The sequence below is a fragment of the Bombina bombina genome, chromosome 3 (genome assembly GCF_027579735.1).
Source record: "Bombina bombina isolate aBomBom1 chromosome 3, aBomBom1.pri, whole genome shotgun sequence".
Lineage (NCBI taxonomy): Eukaryota > Metazoa > Chordata > Amphibia > Anura > Bombinatoridae > Bombina > Bombina bombina.
In genome coordinates this window covers 98,974,674-98,991,122 of record NC_069501.1, presented here as the reverse complement: position 1 = coordinate 98,991,122, position 16,449 = coordinate 98,974,674, and the positions used below count along the sequence as shown (strand labels likewise).

Sequence of the window (16,449 nt, the reverse complement as noted above, 5' to 3'; positions counted from 1 at the left end):
GGTTCTCTGCTGCTCCTGAGCTTGCCTAGATAAACCTTTCAGCAAAGGAAAACAAGAGAAGGAAGCAAATTAAATAATAGAAGTAAACTGGAAATTTGTTTAAAATCGTATTCTCTTTCTGAATCATGAAATACATTTTTTGGGTTTCATGTACCATTAAGTTTCAGGGTTTTTACTTTGGTCCCTTGGTTCTATGCAGATGGGGGATTTAAACATCCTCTCCTTGCTCAGCTGGGTCGGTAGGGTTTTTCATAGGTTCCGCCCTGTTTCATCCTGGTTCACTCTCTTGGAGTTACCTTTGGGTTTTCTTTTTGCCCTAGTCCTTTTGGGTTCTGGGGGCCCTTCGGACTCCCTTATCTGAGTCCTTTTTTCTACCCTTTTGGGAGAATGTGGATGTCTCCTCTTGCTTCTGATCCGGGGTCTAAAGTTTATTTGGCGGGCTGCGTGCCTGCGGTACTTTGTCTCCTTAGAGTCTTTTTGGCTCGGTCAAGTCTAATAACCTGAGCGGTCTCTAGCAAGGGCCTTGCTGGTTCGAACTGTTGGGCAGTTACTTGGGCCTTTCATTTTTGTCCTTTGGCTTCTAGTGAAGCAGTTTTTTCTGTCTGGAGTTTGGGTGTTTTCAGGCTGTGGTGCCCTCGGAAGGGGCCGCCTTTTGTACCCGCCTGTTTTGCATTCAGTGTCCTCTATAGCTTGAGTATTGTTTTCCCAAAAGTAATGAATGCAGCTGTGGACTCTCCCCGTTTATGAAGAAAAACTTAAATTATGTTTTCCTGATAATTTTCTTTTCTTCCTGAACGGCGGCCCTAACTATTAGGTTTTTTTGGGGGGCTTTCTTAAAAGAGCTAAATGCCCTTTTGAGGGCAGTGAAAAAGAGCTAAATGCCCTTTTAAGAGCAATGCCCATACAAATGCCCTTTTCAGGGCAATGGGTAGATTAGGTTTATTAGTGTTATTTTTTTATTATTTTGGGGGTTTGGTGGGTGGGGGGTTTTACTGTTAGGGGGTTCTTTGTTTATTTTTAATGTAAAAGAGCTGTTTAACTTAGGGCAATGCCCTACAAAAAGCCCTTTTAAGGGCTATTGGTAGTTTAGCATTCAATTAGGGGGTGTTTTTATTTGGGGGGGGCTTTTTTATTTTCATAGGGATTAGGTTTAATTTTTTTATTTTGGATAATGTGTTATTGTTTGTAATGTTAGCCTTTTTATTTTCTGTAATGTTAGATTAAGGTAATGCAATTTTTTTGTATTTTTTATTGTAATGTAGTTTATTTTTATTGTAATTAAGGGGTTAATTTAGGGGTGTTAGATTAGGGGGCTTTGTCATTGAATTAGTGTTTGCGTTGTGGGGGTTGGTGGTGTAGGAATTAATAGGTAAATTAGGTTTAATGCGTTGTAGGGGGTTGGCGGTTTAGAGGGTAATAATTTTATTAGGTAGTTTGTTTTTCTTAATACTTTGTATGGGCGGTTAGTTTTTATTTTTTTTAAATACTTATTGCGGGCGCTTAGGTTTTTTTTTAATACTTATTGCGTGCGGTTATTTGTTTTTTACATACATATTGCGGGCAGTTATGTGTTTTTAACATGCTTATTACGGGCATTTGTTTTTTTTTGTTTTTTTTAATGCTCCGTCTGCCTTCGCTGCATCCAGGTACATTCTGTTGGCTGCCTCGCGCTGCCAACATTCCTTTGAGGATGCATGCGCAACTGCCGACGGCGAAGGACATTACAAACGCAATTATAGTATAGATGCTTAGGACTGTTTAAGCAGTTAATTAGTGATGTCACCATTTAACTTGGTCTGCAGTAAAGTTTCACGAAAAAAGTTTTCACATGGATAGGAAATATACTAAGAACTTTTGCTGTAAAGTAAGAATGCTTTCAAATCTAAAAATGTTAATAGTTTCTTTTTTATCAATTAACAAAAATGCAAAGTGAGTGAACTGAAGAAAAATCTCAATCAAATCAATATTTGGTGTGACCACCCTTTGGGGCCTATCTATCAAGCTCCAAATGGAAAGACTGCTGCTCCATAACCCTGTCTGCCTGCTCTTAGCAGGCGGACAGGAATCGCCTTAATTCAACCCGACCAAATACAATCGGGTTGATTGACACCTCCCTGCTGGCAGCCGATTGGCCCGCGAGTCAGCAGGGGGCTGCGTTGCACCAGCAACTCTTGTGAGCTGCTGGTGCAATGCTGAATACGGAGAGCGTATTGCTCTCTGCATTCAGCAAGGTCTTGCGGACCTGATCCGCACTTTTGGATCAGGTCCGCAAGACCTTTCTTAAATAGAGGCCTTTGCCTTCAAAACAACATGGAAACTCGTTATCTAATATTATCTAATATTCATAGTTACTTGTGAATTTAAGCAGTATGGAATCCATTTCTCAGTTAATTTGGTATAGGTTACCTTTGGTATAGTTGAGTCTACAGACAGTAAGTGCCCTTTAGGCTTGGAAAACTTGGCAAGCCTACTGCTTCGTTGGAGACCCGGTTGACAGCTGCAGTGCCAATGCTATTTCCTTTCAGTGGTCCCCATCAATTATTGGTAGGTTGTTTTTCTCCAAAGAATATCGATACATATTCTATCTTGTGTCTTGCAAGCCATAAAATATTTTATATTTTCTTTAACTACCATAAAAATAAGAATAATTTAAGTTCATGGCCCCTGACACCTTGCTACACAGTGCTCGGGATTTTGCTGCAGACCTTACTTTCATTGGCACCTATTTTCCAGCCTGCATTGCCAATGCCTCGTCCCTTCAATGGTCTCTATCAATCGTTGTGTCTTTCACAAAAGGGAAAGATGCCACATAATTTGGCATGCTCACTGAAGAGGAGTTTTTTTTTTCCAGCATGGAGCTACTATTCTCTCTTTTTAACTAACTGAAAAATCTGTCATGGGTTGCAATAATATTTTATTGCAAAAAAGATTATTTTTTAAATAGCTTCATGAATGTAACTAGTAATACGTTTTCACCTGGTTTATTTTAGTTGTGGACTTTAAAAGTGTTACCACTGAGCAATTGTAAATCTCACGTTCATGTATGTTGAAATATACTTACAGGAATGACCAACTAATCAAACTGCTTTAAATGTGGGCATCAGACTCCTACAACTGCGTGATATATTGTACATTACATTTTATTGTACATTTTAATATAGTTGGAAATCTTGTTACACTATTTAGATAATTGGTTTCCTAACTGAATGTGTATTTACAAATGTTCTAGTGTGCGTTAATTCCAGTTGTACAGAGTATGTGTGAAATATCTACTTTTATTGTCGTCGTAGCATAAAGCACAGGTCTGGAGAGTTTCAAGGGTGTGTTTGATATTCTCCTGCAAAAAGGTGTACTGTCCCTGTAGAGAGAGCCTTTATATCTCTGTGCCTTGGTATTTCTGTACTAAGGAGTTTTTCTTGATTTAAACTTAATGATAAAGTATTACAAACCCTATTTATACTGTTTTAGTTTTGTTTTTGACATATTTATTTTTCATTTTAATGATTTTACATATATATTATTTATTTATTTAGGTGGTTCTTCAGGGACGAGTAACAGTGGAAGAGCAAGGTCCGATCCAACACATCAACACAGACATAGTGGTTTTACTGCTGCTGTTCAAGCTATGGATTGTGAGGCACACAGTCCTCAGGTAATCTTGACTGGAAATGGTTTGCAAAAAAAAACCCTCTTTTAAAAGGACATTAAGTAAAATAAATAAAGCAGTTAATATTGATGGAGGGATTTATTTATTTTTCATCCGGTGCCAAGGGTGTTTCCTTAAAAAAACTAAACCCAGTTTTTTTTTTCATTCATAATTAAGATAGAACATGCAATTTCCTTCTTAATACAAGGAGAGTCCACAACTTCATTCCTTACTGTTGGGAAATACTGAACCTGGCCACCAGGAGGAGGCAAACACCCCCCAGCCAAAGGCTTAAAGGATTACTTTCTGTTATAATTTTTAAGCTAAACAACTAACATATTAAAGTTAATAAACATTAATTAAAACCTACTGACCTATATTTTCTCCAAAACGAAGTTTCATAATGTTCTAAAAGTTATATCTTTTATTCGCCGATGATGTCACGTTATCCTGCCCACTATTTTCAGCACTGCATGTTCAAAATACTTAAACCAATAACTTTGTGTTTAAAGCGCCATTTTGAAACCTAGGTATTGTAAACGGATTGGTACAGAGCAAAGGATACCCACAGAGGGGATTTGGAAAACAATTAAATTTGCAGACAAGATTTCTGATATACGGTAGAGATATGTTAATGAAATGCTATTGATAAAAAGCGTATTTGGGGTAGTTAGTTAGTAACAGGCATAGAAAATATTTACTTACAGTGGCCCTTTAAATACCTCTCCCACTTCCCCATCCCCTAGTCATTCTTTTCCTTTCGTCACAGGAGGATGGCAGAGAAGTGTCAGAAGATTTCAGAGTTGTTCCTCAGGAGGGATATATGCCTTTCTCTTGTAAGATGTATCGAGTCCATGGATTCATCCTTACTTGTGGGATATTCTCCTCCCCTACAGGAAGTGGCAAAGAGAGCACCCACAGCAGAGCTGTCTATATAGCTCCCCCCTTAGCTGCACCCCCCAGTCATTCTCTTTGCCTACTCTAAGAAACTAGGAAGTGCAGAGCGAGTGTGGTGACAAAAATGTTAGTTTTTTATTTCTCAAGCAAAAGTTTGTTATTTTAAATGGTACCGGTGTGTACTATTTACTCTCTGGCAGAAAAGGGATGAAGATTTCTGCAAGGAGGATTATGATCTTAGCACTTTGTAACTAAGGTCCAATGCTGTTCTCACAAGGGCTGAAGAGTACAGGAAAACTTCAGTTGGGGGAACGGTTTGCATGCTAAGCTGCATATGAGGTATGTTCAGTCTATATTTTTTCTAGACAGACTGTTAATTCTAGAAAAGGCTGGCAATATCCCCATGAGGGAAGGGTAAGCTGTATTCAGACACTTGGATAGGAATTTCAGCTTGCTTGAAGGGCTCATAAGTTACTGGTGACACTGTTAGAAAAAAACGTTTTTGTTTTTTCAGTAAATGATGCAATTATAACGTTTTTTTGAAGGGACTAAAGGGGTCATTGTGGCTTGTTTTGGGGTTTTTTAACCCACATGGTTAATTAAGAGACACTCTGGTGTTTGTTTGATAGGCCTCAAAACATTGAGTGAGGTGGGAGGGGCCTATTTTCGCGCCTCAGTTGCGCAGTTTCTTTTCCTTAGAGACATCCAACTGCTTCTCCAGTAGTTCCTGCTGTGTTTGAGGGCTGTAAAGGATTTTTTTTCCCCACAAATCGTTCTGAAGGGCAGGTAGGCGCCACAGCAGCAGGTGCTAAAAGTCTTTTTTACCGGTTTTGACTTTTTTTTTCAATCCGGTTTTGCCATTAAGGGGTTAATTGTTTATTTGCATAGCTGTGCAAAGTTACTTAGGCTGTAAGATACTACTTTAAACATTTTGTTAAGTTTACTGCTTTTTTACACTGTTTTGCAGAACTTGTGCAGCTTTTTTTCTCTTAAAAGCATAGTACCATTTTATTTCTAAGTGTTATTTACTTTGATTACAGTGTTTTCCAAGCTTGCTTGTTACATTTGGAAGCCATTGTGGAACCCCCTCTTAGAATGTGTCCCAATTGTACTGATATGTCTATAAATTTTAAAGAACATATATTAGCACTTAAAAATAGAGCAATAGATGATTCTCAGTCAGAAGTAAATGAGGGTTCGCCATCTAGCTCTCCCCAAGTGTCACAACCAGTAACGCCCGCACAAGTGACGCCAAGTACCTCTAGTGTGTCGAATTCATTTACTTTACAAGACATGGCCACAGTTATTAATACAACCCTCACAGAGGTTTTATCCAAACTGCCTGGTTTACAAGGAAAGCGGGACAGCTCTGGGTTAAGAAAAAATGCTGAGCCGTTTCATGCTTTAGTAGCCGTATCTGATATGCCCTCACAATGCTCTGAAGGGGCGAGGGATTTGTTATCTGAGGGAGAAATTTCTGATTGAGGAAAGACGCTTCCTCAGACAGATTCTGATATGACGGCCTTTAAATTTAAACTTGAACACCTCCGCTTATTGCTTAGGGAGGTATTAGCAACTCTAGATGATTGTGACCCTATAGTGGTCCCAGAGAAATTGTGTAAAATGGATAGATACTTAGAGGTTCCTGTTTACACTGATGTTTTTCCAGTCCCATGAGGATTGTGAATATTATTGCTAAGGAGTGGGATAGACCAGGTATTCCGTTCACTCCCCCTCCTGTTTTTAAGAAAATGTTTCCCATATCTGACACCATAAGGGACTCATGGCAGTCAGTTCCTAAGGTGGAGGGAGCTATTTCTACTCTGTCTAAGCGTACAACTATACCTATCGAAGACAGTTGTGCTTTCAAAGATCCTATGGATAGAAAATTAGAGGGTCTCTTGAAGAAAATTTTTGTTCATCAAGGTTTTTCTTTCCAACCTATTGCGTCCATTGTTCCTGTAACGACTGCAGCTGCTTTCTGGTTTGAGGCTCTAGAGAAGGCTCTTCAAATGGAGACTCCATTAGAGGAGATTATGGACAGAATTAAGGCCCTTAAGTTGGCTAATTCTTTTATTACGGATTCTGCATTTCAACTGGCTAAATTAGCGGCAAGGAATTCAGGTTTTGCCATTTTAGCACGCAGGGCGTTATGGCTTAAATCCTGGTCTGCTGATGTGTCATCTAAATCTAAACTTTTGAACGTTCCTTTCAAAGGTAAGACCCTATTCAGGCCTGAACTGAAAGAGATTATTTCAGACATCACTGGAGGGAAAGGTCATGCCCTCCCTCAGGATAGATCAAATAAGATGAGGACCAAACAGAATAATTTTCGTTCCTTTCGGAACTTTCAGAGTGGTCCCACTTCAGCTTCCTCTACTGCAAAGCAAGAGGCGAATTTTGCCCAATCCAAGTCAGTCTGGAGACCTAACCAGGCTTGGAACAAGGGTAAACAGGCCATGAAGCCTGTAGCTGCTTCTAAAACAGCATGAAGGGGTAGTCCCCGATCCGGGACCGGATCTAGTAGGGGGCAGACTCTCTCTCTTCACTCAGGCTTGAGCGAGAGATGTTCACGATCCCTGTGCTTTAGAAATTGTGTCCCAGGGATATCTTCTGGAATTCAAAGGCTCCCTTCCAAGGGGGAGATTTCACATTTCTCGATTGTCTGTAAACCAGACAAAGAGAGAGGTGTTCTTACGCTGTGTAGAAGACCTATATACCATGGGAGTGATCTGCCCAGTCCCAAAAGAGGAACAGGGGCTAGGGTTTTATTCAAACCCGTTTGTGGTTCCCAAGAAAGAGGGAACTCAAAATTCTAAACAAGTTCCTCAAAGTTCCATCATTCAGGATGGAGACTATTCGGACTATTCTACCTCTGATCCAGGAGGGTCAATATATGACTACCGTGGACTTAAAGGATGCGTATCTACACATCCCTATTCACAGAGATCATCATCAATTCCTCATTCGCCTTTCTAATCCGGCATTACCAGTTTGTGGCCCTTCCCTTCGAGTTGGCCACGGCTCCCAGAATTTTCACAAAAGTGCTAGGGTCCCTTCTGGCGGTTCTACGACCACGGGGCATAGCAGTGGCGCCTTATCAAGACGACCTCTTAATTCAGGTATCGACTTTCCAGCTAGCCAAGTCTCACACGGACATCGTGTTGGCTTTTCTGAGATCTCACGGGTGGAAGGGGAACATATAAAAGAGTTCTCTCTTCCTATAAACTTGCCCCATATAAAATTAAGGAGGGATCCGTTTTTGGAATAATAGTAAATGGGAAAATCACACCGCAAGCAGATCTAGTAAGAACATATCCCACAATTTTCTCCTCGTGGTTACACTATCGCCAGATGCACCACTTTATATTAAGTCATAAATATAAACAGGAACTAGGGAGAACACTTACGAATTTTGAAAAAATATGCGTAATGGACACTGCTCCCAGGCACTTGATATCCATAATGTATAGGTCATTAGTTCTCCGGGGCTCTGAGGCACTACCAACATACACAAAGCAATGGACAGCTGAGTTGGGCTTAGATTTTGACTCTGACCCCTGGTTGAGGGCCTTTAGATTAATTAAGAAATCATCAGTATCGTCAACAATTCAGGAACTACACATTAAATACCTGAGCAGATGGTACCTTACTCCTGTAAGGCTCCATAAGATATTTCCTACAATTAGCCCATTATACTGGAGGGTGTGCGGGGAAAACGGATCAATTTTACACATCTGGTGGCATTGCCCCTGCATATTGTCTTTTTGGAAGGGAGTTATGAAAAAGATGGGGGAAATCCTAAATTTAGACATCCCATACACACCTGACATTTTGCTATTTCTGTCTTTACCTAAAACACAAAGTGCTGCACATCTCTCTCTTCTACTGATAATGATTACCAGTGCAAAAAAATTAATCCCGAAAAAATGGAAATCTCAAAATCCTCCTACCCTGGGGGACTGGTACACCCAGGTGGAGGAAATCTTGAACCTGGAAAGGTACCACTACCTGAAAACCCATAACCTCGGTACATATGAAATGATACTAGCTTTATGGCGGGGCACAATTTAAATCAAATAGGATTATACCTACTCGGGTTGGTCGTTGATGGCTGTTTCTTTTTTTTTTTTTTTTTTTATTCCTTCCCTCTTTTCTTCCCTCTATTACCCTTCTCATCCCCAATTCCTTTTCTTCTTAAATACTTTCTATACCTTTGATTACATTGTCATTAGACTGGTACTATGATGATGTAACTTTACGTTTTGAAAAAATTATATAAAACTATGATTGCTCACTCCAAAGGTCAGTCCGGCGGACTGGGCGAAATATACTGCGAAGTGAAAATGTTTTGTATCTTTGCTGCTGTTATAAACTTTTCGTTCATGTACCTATTGTATTACTGCATTGATATGTCTTGTTTGTAACTATTCACTTCAATAAAGCCTTTAAAAAAAAAAAAAAAAAAAAAAAAGAGTTCTCTCTTCCCTCTTACAAGAGTTTCCTTCCTAGGGACTCTGATAGACTCGGTAGAAATGAAAATATTTGACGGAGGTCAGAAAGTTAAAACTCTTAACCACTTGCCGAACTCTTAATTCTATTCCTCAGCCATCAGTGGCTCAGTGTATGGAGGTAATCGGACTCATGGTAGCGGCAATGGACATAGTTCCTTTTGCCCGCCTACACCTCAGACCACTGTAGCTATGCATGCTCAAACAGTGGAATGGGGATTATGCAGATTTATCTCCTCAACTGCATCTGGACCAGGAGACCAGAGATTCTCTTCTCTGGTGGTTGTCTCAGGACCACCTGTCCCAGGGAATGTGTTTCCGCAGGCCAGAGTGGCTCATTGTAACGACAGATGCCAGCCTGCTTGGCTGGGGTGCAGTCTGGAATTCCCTGAAAGCACAGGGCTTATGGTCTCGGGAGAAAGCTCTCCTTCCGATAAACATTCTAGAACTGAGAGCGATATTCAATGCACTTCAGGCGTGGCCTCAGCTTGCTGCGGCCAAATTCATCAGGTTTCAGTCGGACAACATCACGACTGTAGCTTATATCAATCATCAAGGAGGAACAAGGAGTTATCTAGCGATGGTGGAGGTAACCAAAATAATCCGGTGGGCAGATGATCACTCTTGCCATCTCTCAGCGATCCACATCCCAGGAGTAGAGAACTGGGAGGCGGATTTTCTAAGTCGTCAGACTTTTCATCCGGGGGAGTGGGAACTCTATCCGGAGGTATTTGCCCAGCTGATTCAGCTATGGGGCATTCCAGAATTGTATCTGATGGCGTCTCGTCAGAATGCCAAACTTCCTCGCTACGGGTCCAGGTCCCGGGATCCCAAGGCGGTACTGATAGATGCTCTAGCAGTGCCTTGGTCCTTCAATCTGGCCTATGTATTTCCACCGTTTCCTCTCCTTCCAGGTCTGGTTGCCAGAATCAAGCAGGAGAGAGCTTCGGTAATTCTGATAGCTCCTGCGTGGCCACGCAGGACTTGGTATGCAGACCTAGTGGACAAGTCGTCGGTTCCACCGTGGACTCTGCCAATGAGGCGGGACCTTCTAATCCAAGGCCCGCTCACGCATCCAAATCTAATTTCTCTGCATCTGACTGCTTGGAGATTGAACGCCTGGTTCTATCAAAGCGTGGTTTCTCTTGAGTCGGTCATTGATACCATGATTCAGGCTAGAAAGCCTGTCACCAGGAAGATCTATCATAAGATTTGGCGCAAATATCTTTATTGGTGTGAATCCAAAAGTTACATGTGTGGAGTAAGATTAGGATTCCAAGAAAATTGTCTTTTCTCCAAGAAGGTTTGGAGAAGGGATTATCTGCTAGTTCCCTAAAAGGACAAAAATCTGCTTTGTCTATTCTTCTTCACAAACGTCTGGCGGATGTTCCAGACGTTCAAGCATTTAGTCAGGCTTTGATCAGAATCAAGCCTGTATTTAAACCTGTTGTTCTGCCATGGAGCCTAAACTTAGTTCTTAAAGTTCTTCAAGGGGTTCCGTTTGAACCTATGCATTCCATAGATATTAAGCTTCTATCTTGGAAAGTTTTGTTTTTAGTAGCTATCTCTTCGGCTCGAAGAGTTTCTGAGCTATCTGCTTTACAATGTGATTCACCTTACCTTGTTTTCCATGCAGATAAGGTGGTTTTACTTACAAAACCTGGGTTTCTTCCTAAGGTTGTTTCTAATAAGAATATCAATCAAGAGATTGTGTTTCCTTCTTTGTGTCCTAATCCTTCATCTAAGAAGGAACGTTTGTTACACAATCTTGATGTGGTTCGTGCTTTAAAGTTCTACTTACAAGCAACTAAAGATTTCCGTCAAACATCTTCTTTGTTTGTTGTTTATTCTAGTAAACGGAGAGGTCATGGGGCTACCGCTACCTCTCTTTCCTTTTGGCTGAAAAGCATCATCCATTTGGCCTATGAGACTGCTGGCCAGCAGCCTCCTGAAATAATAACTGCTCATTCTACTAGAGCTGTGGCTTCCACATGGGCTTTTAAAAATGAGGCTCTTGTTGAACAGATTTGTAAGGCTGCGACTTGGTCTTCGCTTTATACTTTTTCAAAATTTTACAAATTCGATACCTTTGCTTCTTCGGAGGCTATTTTTGGGAGAAAGGTTCTACAAGCAGTGGTGCTTTCCATTTAGGATACCTGTCTTGTCCCTCCCTTCATCTGTGTCCTAAAGCTTTGGTATTGGTATCCCACAAGTAAGGATGTATCCGTGGACTCGATACATCTTACAAGAGAAAACATAATTTATGCTTACCTGATAAATTTATTTCTCAGGCATATATATTTTATTTTAAAACTTTGTCACCACTGCACCCTATACTTTCTCCTTTTTCTTCCTAGCCTTCGGTCGAATGACTGGGGGGGTGGACCTAAGGGGGGAGCTATATAGACAGCTCTGCTGTGGGTGCTCTCTTTGCCACTTCCTGTAGGGGAGGAGAATATCCCACAAGTAAGGATGAATCCGTGGACTTGATACATCACAAGAGAAATATATTTATCAGGTAAGCATAAATTATGTTTTTGTTATGGAACTGGAGTTTTAAGTAGTCCTATCAGCCTCTCAGTGAGAGATTGACAAAAGTTAGAGTCTGGAAATGCAGGGAGAGTCTTTCTGCGAACCCATCCAGACTGCTAACAGCTCCTTAAGCAACCAGTGTTAACAAGTTTTACTGTCTGCTTTCTTCACTCAAGTCCATGTCAGGAGCCATGCTACAAGACTATAAGTGTGAATCCTTTTATCTTTTATAGAATCATGGGTTAATATCTCCTGAGGGAGGTTATTGAACAGTGAGGATTAATCAAATGTGTTTCTTTGATTTATGCTGCTTTTATGTGAGATTTATTTTTTTGGGCTCATAGACTGTTGTTAAGCGGTAACGGAACATACAGGTGTTTTACTTTCACTTTGAATACTGCACAGCTTGATAGCATTGGCACGCTTTTTCTCAAAGCAGGGGCAGCCCTGCATTGCGCATCACATGACCGGGTGTGGTCACACTTTCGTTTTCTCTTTCCTGACCAATCTAGCTTTTTCTCTGGGTGCCTAGGTCTAGGAGGTGGTGAGTGCCCCAGTCATTGGGGGTATATAGGTGCTGTTTTTGAGAAAAATAAAAAGTTAATTTATTTGTATCCTTCTTTTAGCCCAAACTATGGAGGATCCTTATATGCTTGAGGGTACTCACTCTATTCCGAATAGTAATACCTGTCTATATTGTGAGGAGGCCTTGGTGTGCCCGCCCTCTCAACTGTGTTCCATATGCATCAACAATGTTATTTTGTCTAAGAAGGTTAACCCCTTTAATACGACTGAGCTGTCCACCTCTGAGGACTTGCCGTCCCGTGAGGTGCGTACCCATCAATCATCTCCATTGTCTCATGCAGCTTCCTGTAGCATGCCTGATCCTCCATCTGGAGGGAGCCTTTTACCATCAGACTTTCCCGCGCAGTTAATGACGGTGCTGTCTGAGGCCCTTAGTGCTTTATACCTCGCCCTGCTAAGTGCAAGCGAAAGGTTAAACACAGCTCTCCGGTCCAAGGGACATCCAGTGATTTACTTGATTTGTCTGCCTTTCAAGTATCCCAGGATGAGTCACACTCTTAGTCTTCAGAGGGTGACATTTCTGGATCAGAATCTGCTACCTCTAGGCCTCCAGCTGCGGAGGAGCCAGCCTTTAGATTTAAAATTGAACACTTACATTTTTTTTTTAAAGGAGGTTCAGTATAAATTAGAGGTTCCAGAGACCAAGTTGCCTGATGAACCTTTGATCATTAAATTAGATGGAGTGTACGAGGACAGAGTAGCGCCGCTGACTTTTCCTGTACCCGTAAAAATGGTGAATATTATTAAAAACGATTGGGATAGAATTGGAGCTTCCTTTTCTCCAACATAGGTGTGTCCGGTCCACGGCGTCATCCTTACTTGTGGGATATTCTCTTCCCCAACAGGAAATGGCAAAGAGCCCAGCAAAGCTGGTCACATGATCCCTCCTAGGCTCCGCCTACCCCAGTCATTCTCTTTGCCGTTGTACAGGCAACATCTCCACGGAGATGGCTTAGAGTTTTTTAGTGTTTAACTGTAGTTTTTTATTATTCAATCAAGAGTTTGTTATTTTAAAATAGTGCTGGTATGTACTATTTACTCAGAAACAGAAAAGAGATGAAGATTTCTGTTTGTATGAGGAAAATGATTTTAGCAACCGTTACTAAAATCCATGGCTGTTCCACACAGGACTGTTGAGAGGAATTAACTTCAGTTGGGGGAACAGTGAGCAGTCTTCTGCTGCTTGAGGTATGACACATTCTAACAAGACGATGTAATGCTGGAAGCTGTCATTTTCCCTATGGGATCCGGTAAGCCATTTTTATTCAGACAGTAAATAAGGGCTTCACAAGGGCTTATTAAGACTGTAGACATTTTCTGGGCTAAATCGATTCATATATTACACATATTTAGCCTTGAGGAATCATTTAATCTGGGTATTTTTGTTAAATAATATCGGCAGGCACTGTTTTAGACACCTTATTCTCTAGGGGCTTTCCCTAATCATAGGCAGAGCCTCATTTTCGCGCCGGTATTGCGCACTTGTTTTTGAGAAGCATGACATGCAGTCGCATGTGTGAGGAGCTCTGATACATAGAAAAGACTTTCTGAAGGCGTCATTTGGTATCGTATTCCCCTTTGGGCTTGGTTGGGTCTCAGCAAAGCAGATACCAGGGACTGTAAAGGGGGTTAAAGTTAAAAACGGCTCCGGTTCCGTTATTTTAAGGGTTAAAGCTTCCAAATTTGGTGTGCAATACTTTTAAGGCTTTAAGACACTGTGGTGAAATTTTGGTGAATTTTGAACAATTCCTTCATACTTTTTCGCAATTGCAGTAATAAAGTGTGTTCAGTTTAAAATTTAAAGTGACAGTAACGGTTTTATTTTAAAACGTTTTTTGTACTTTGTTATCAAGTTTATGCCTGTTTAACATGTCTGAACTACCAGATAGACTGTGTTCTGAATGTGGGGAAGCCAAGGTTCCTTCTCATTTAAATAAATGTGATTTATGTGACACTGAAAATGATGCCCAAGATGATTCCTCAAGTGAGGGGAGTAAGCATGGTACTGCATCATTCCCTCCTTCGTCTACACGAGTCTTGCCCACTCAGGAGGCCCCTAGTACATCTAGCGCGCCAATACTCCTTACTATGCAACAATTAACGGCTGTAATGGATAATTCTATCAAAAACATTTTAGCCAAAATGCCCACTTATCAGCGTAAGCGCGACTGCTCTGTTTTAGATACTGAAGAGCATGAGGACGCTGATGATAATGGTTCTGAAATGCCCCTACACCAGTCTGAGGGGGCCAGGGAGGTTTTGTCTGAGGGAGAAATTTCAGATTCAGGGAAAATTTCTCAACAAGCTGAACCCGATGTGATTACATTTAAATTTAAGTTGGAACATCTCCGCGCTCTGCTTAAGGAGGTATTATCCACTCTGGATGATTGTGAGAATTTGATCATCCCAGAGAAACTATGTAAAATGGACAAGTTCCTAGAGGTCCCGGGGCTCCCAGAAGCTTTTCCTATACCCAAGCGGGTGGCGGACATTGTAAATAAAGAATGGGAAAGGCCCGGTATACCTTTCGTCCCTCCCCCCATATTTAAAAAATTATTTCCTATGGTCGACCCTAGAAAGGACTTATGGCAGACTGTCCCCAAGGTCGAGGGAGCGGTTTCTACTTTAAACAAACGCACCACTATACCCATAGAAGATAGTTGTGCTTTCAAAGATCCTATGGATAAAAAATTAGAAGGTTTGCTTAAAAAGATGTTTGTTCAGCAAGGTTACCTTCTACAACCAATTTCATGCATTGTCCCTGTCACTACAGCCGCGTGTTTCTGGTTCGATGAGCTAGTAAAGGCGATCGATAGTGATTCTCCTCCTTATGAGGAGATTATGGACAGAATCCGTGCTCTCAAATTGGCTAATTCTTTCACCCTAGACGCCACTTTGCAATTGGCTAGGTTAGCGGCGAAGAATTCTGGGTTTGCTATTGTGGCGCGTAGAGCGCTTTGGTTGAAATCTTGGTCAGCGGATGCGTCTTCCAAGAACAAACTCCTTAACATTCCTTTCAAGGGGAAAACGCTGTTTGGCCCTGACTTGAAAGAGATTATCTCTGATATCACTGGGGGTAAGGGCCACGCCCTTCCTCAGGATAGGTCTTTCAAGGCCAAAAATAAACCTAATTTTTGTCCCTTTCGTAGAAACGGACCAGCCCCAAGTGCTACGTCCTCTAAGCAAGAGGGTAATACTTCTCAAGCCAAGCCAGCCTGGAGACCAATGCAAGGCTGGAACAAGGGAAAGCAGGCCAAGAAACCTGCCACTGCTACCAAGACAGCATGAAATGTTGGCCCCCGATCCGGGACCGGATCTGGTGGGGGGCAGACTCTCTCTCTTCGCTCAGGCTTGGGCAAGAGATGTTCTGGATCCTTGGGCACTAGAAATAGTCTCCCAAGGTTATCTTCTGGAATTCAAGGGGCTTCCCCCAAGGGGGAGGTTCCACAGGTCTCAATTGTCTTCAGACCACATAAAGAGACAGGCATTCTTACATTGTGTAGAAGACCTGTTAAAAATGGGAGTGATTCATCCTGTTCCATTAGGAGAACAAGGGATGGGGTTCTACTCCAATCTGTTCATAGTTCCCAAAAAAGAGGGAACGTTCAGACCAATCTTAGATCTCAAGATCTTAAACAAGTTTCTCAAGGTTCCATCGTTCAAAATGGAAACCATTCGAACAATTCTTCCTTCCATCCAGGAAGGTCAATTCATGACCACGGTGGATTTAAAGGATGCGTATCTACATATTCCTATCCACAAGGAACATCATCGGTTCCTAAGGTTCGCATTCCTGGACAAGCATTACCAGTTCGTGGCGCTTCCTTTCGGATTAGCCACTGCTCCAAGGATTTTCACAAAGGTACTAGGGTCCCTTCTAGCGGTGCTAAGACCAAGGGGCATTGCAGTAGTACCTTACTTGGACGACATTCTGATTCAAGCGTCGTCCCTTCCTCAAGCAAAGGCTCACACGGACATAGTCCTGGCCTTTCTCAGATCTCACGGATGGAAAGTGAACGTGGAAAAGAGTTCTCTATCTCCGTCGACAAGGGTTCCCTTCTTGGGAACAATAATAGACTCCTTAGAAATGAGGATTTTTCTGACAGAGGCCAGAAAAACAAAACTTCTAAACTCTTGTCAAACACTTCATTCCGTTCCTCTTCCTTCCATAGCGCAGTGCATGGAAGTAATAGGTTTGATGGTAGCGGCAATGGACATAGTTCCTTTTGCGCGCATTCATCTAAGACCATTACAACTGTGCATGCTCAGTCAGTGGAA

The 16,449-nt window shown here is 41.6% G+C and overlaps 1 protein-coding gene across 2 annotated transcripts in view; it reads left to right on the top strand.

The window, feature by feature from the left end:
• The window catches only part of DYRK1A (dual specificity tyrosine phosphorylation regulated kinase 1A), an 833,667-nt gene that overhangs the window by 487,910 nt on the left and 329,308 nt on the right, over positions 1–16,449 (top strand). For both annotated transcript variants that reach the window (XR_008401316.1, XM_053705933.1), the window contains exon 12: positions 3,534–3,652. Coding sequence is in view for 1 of the 2 variants with exons in the window: in XM_053705933.1 (XP_053561908.1) it covers positions 3,534–3,652 (119 nt within the window). In the remaining variant the exon portion in view is untranslated. The remainder of the gene's footprint in view (positions 1–3,533; positions 3,653–16,449) is intronic.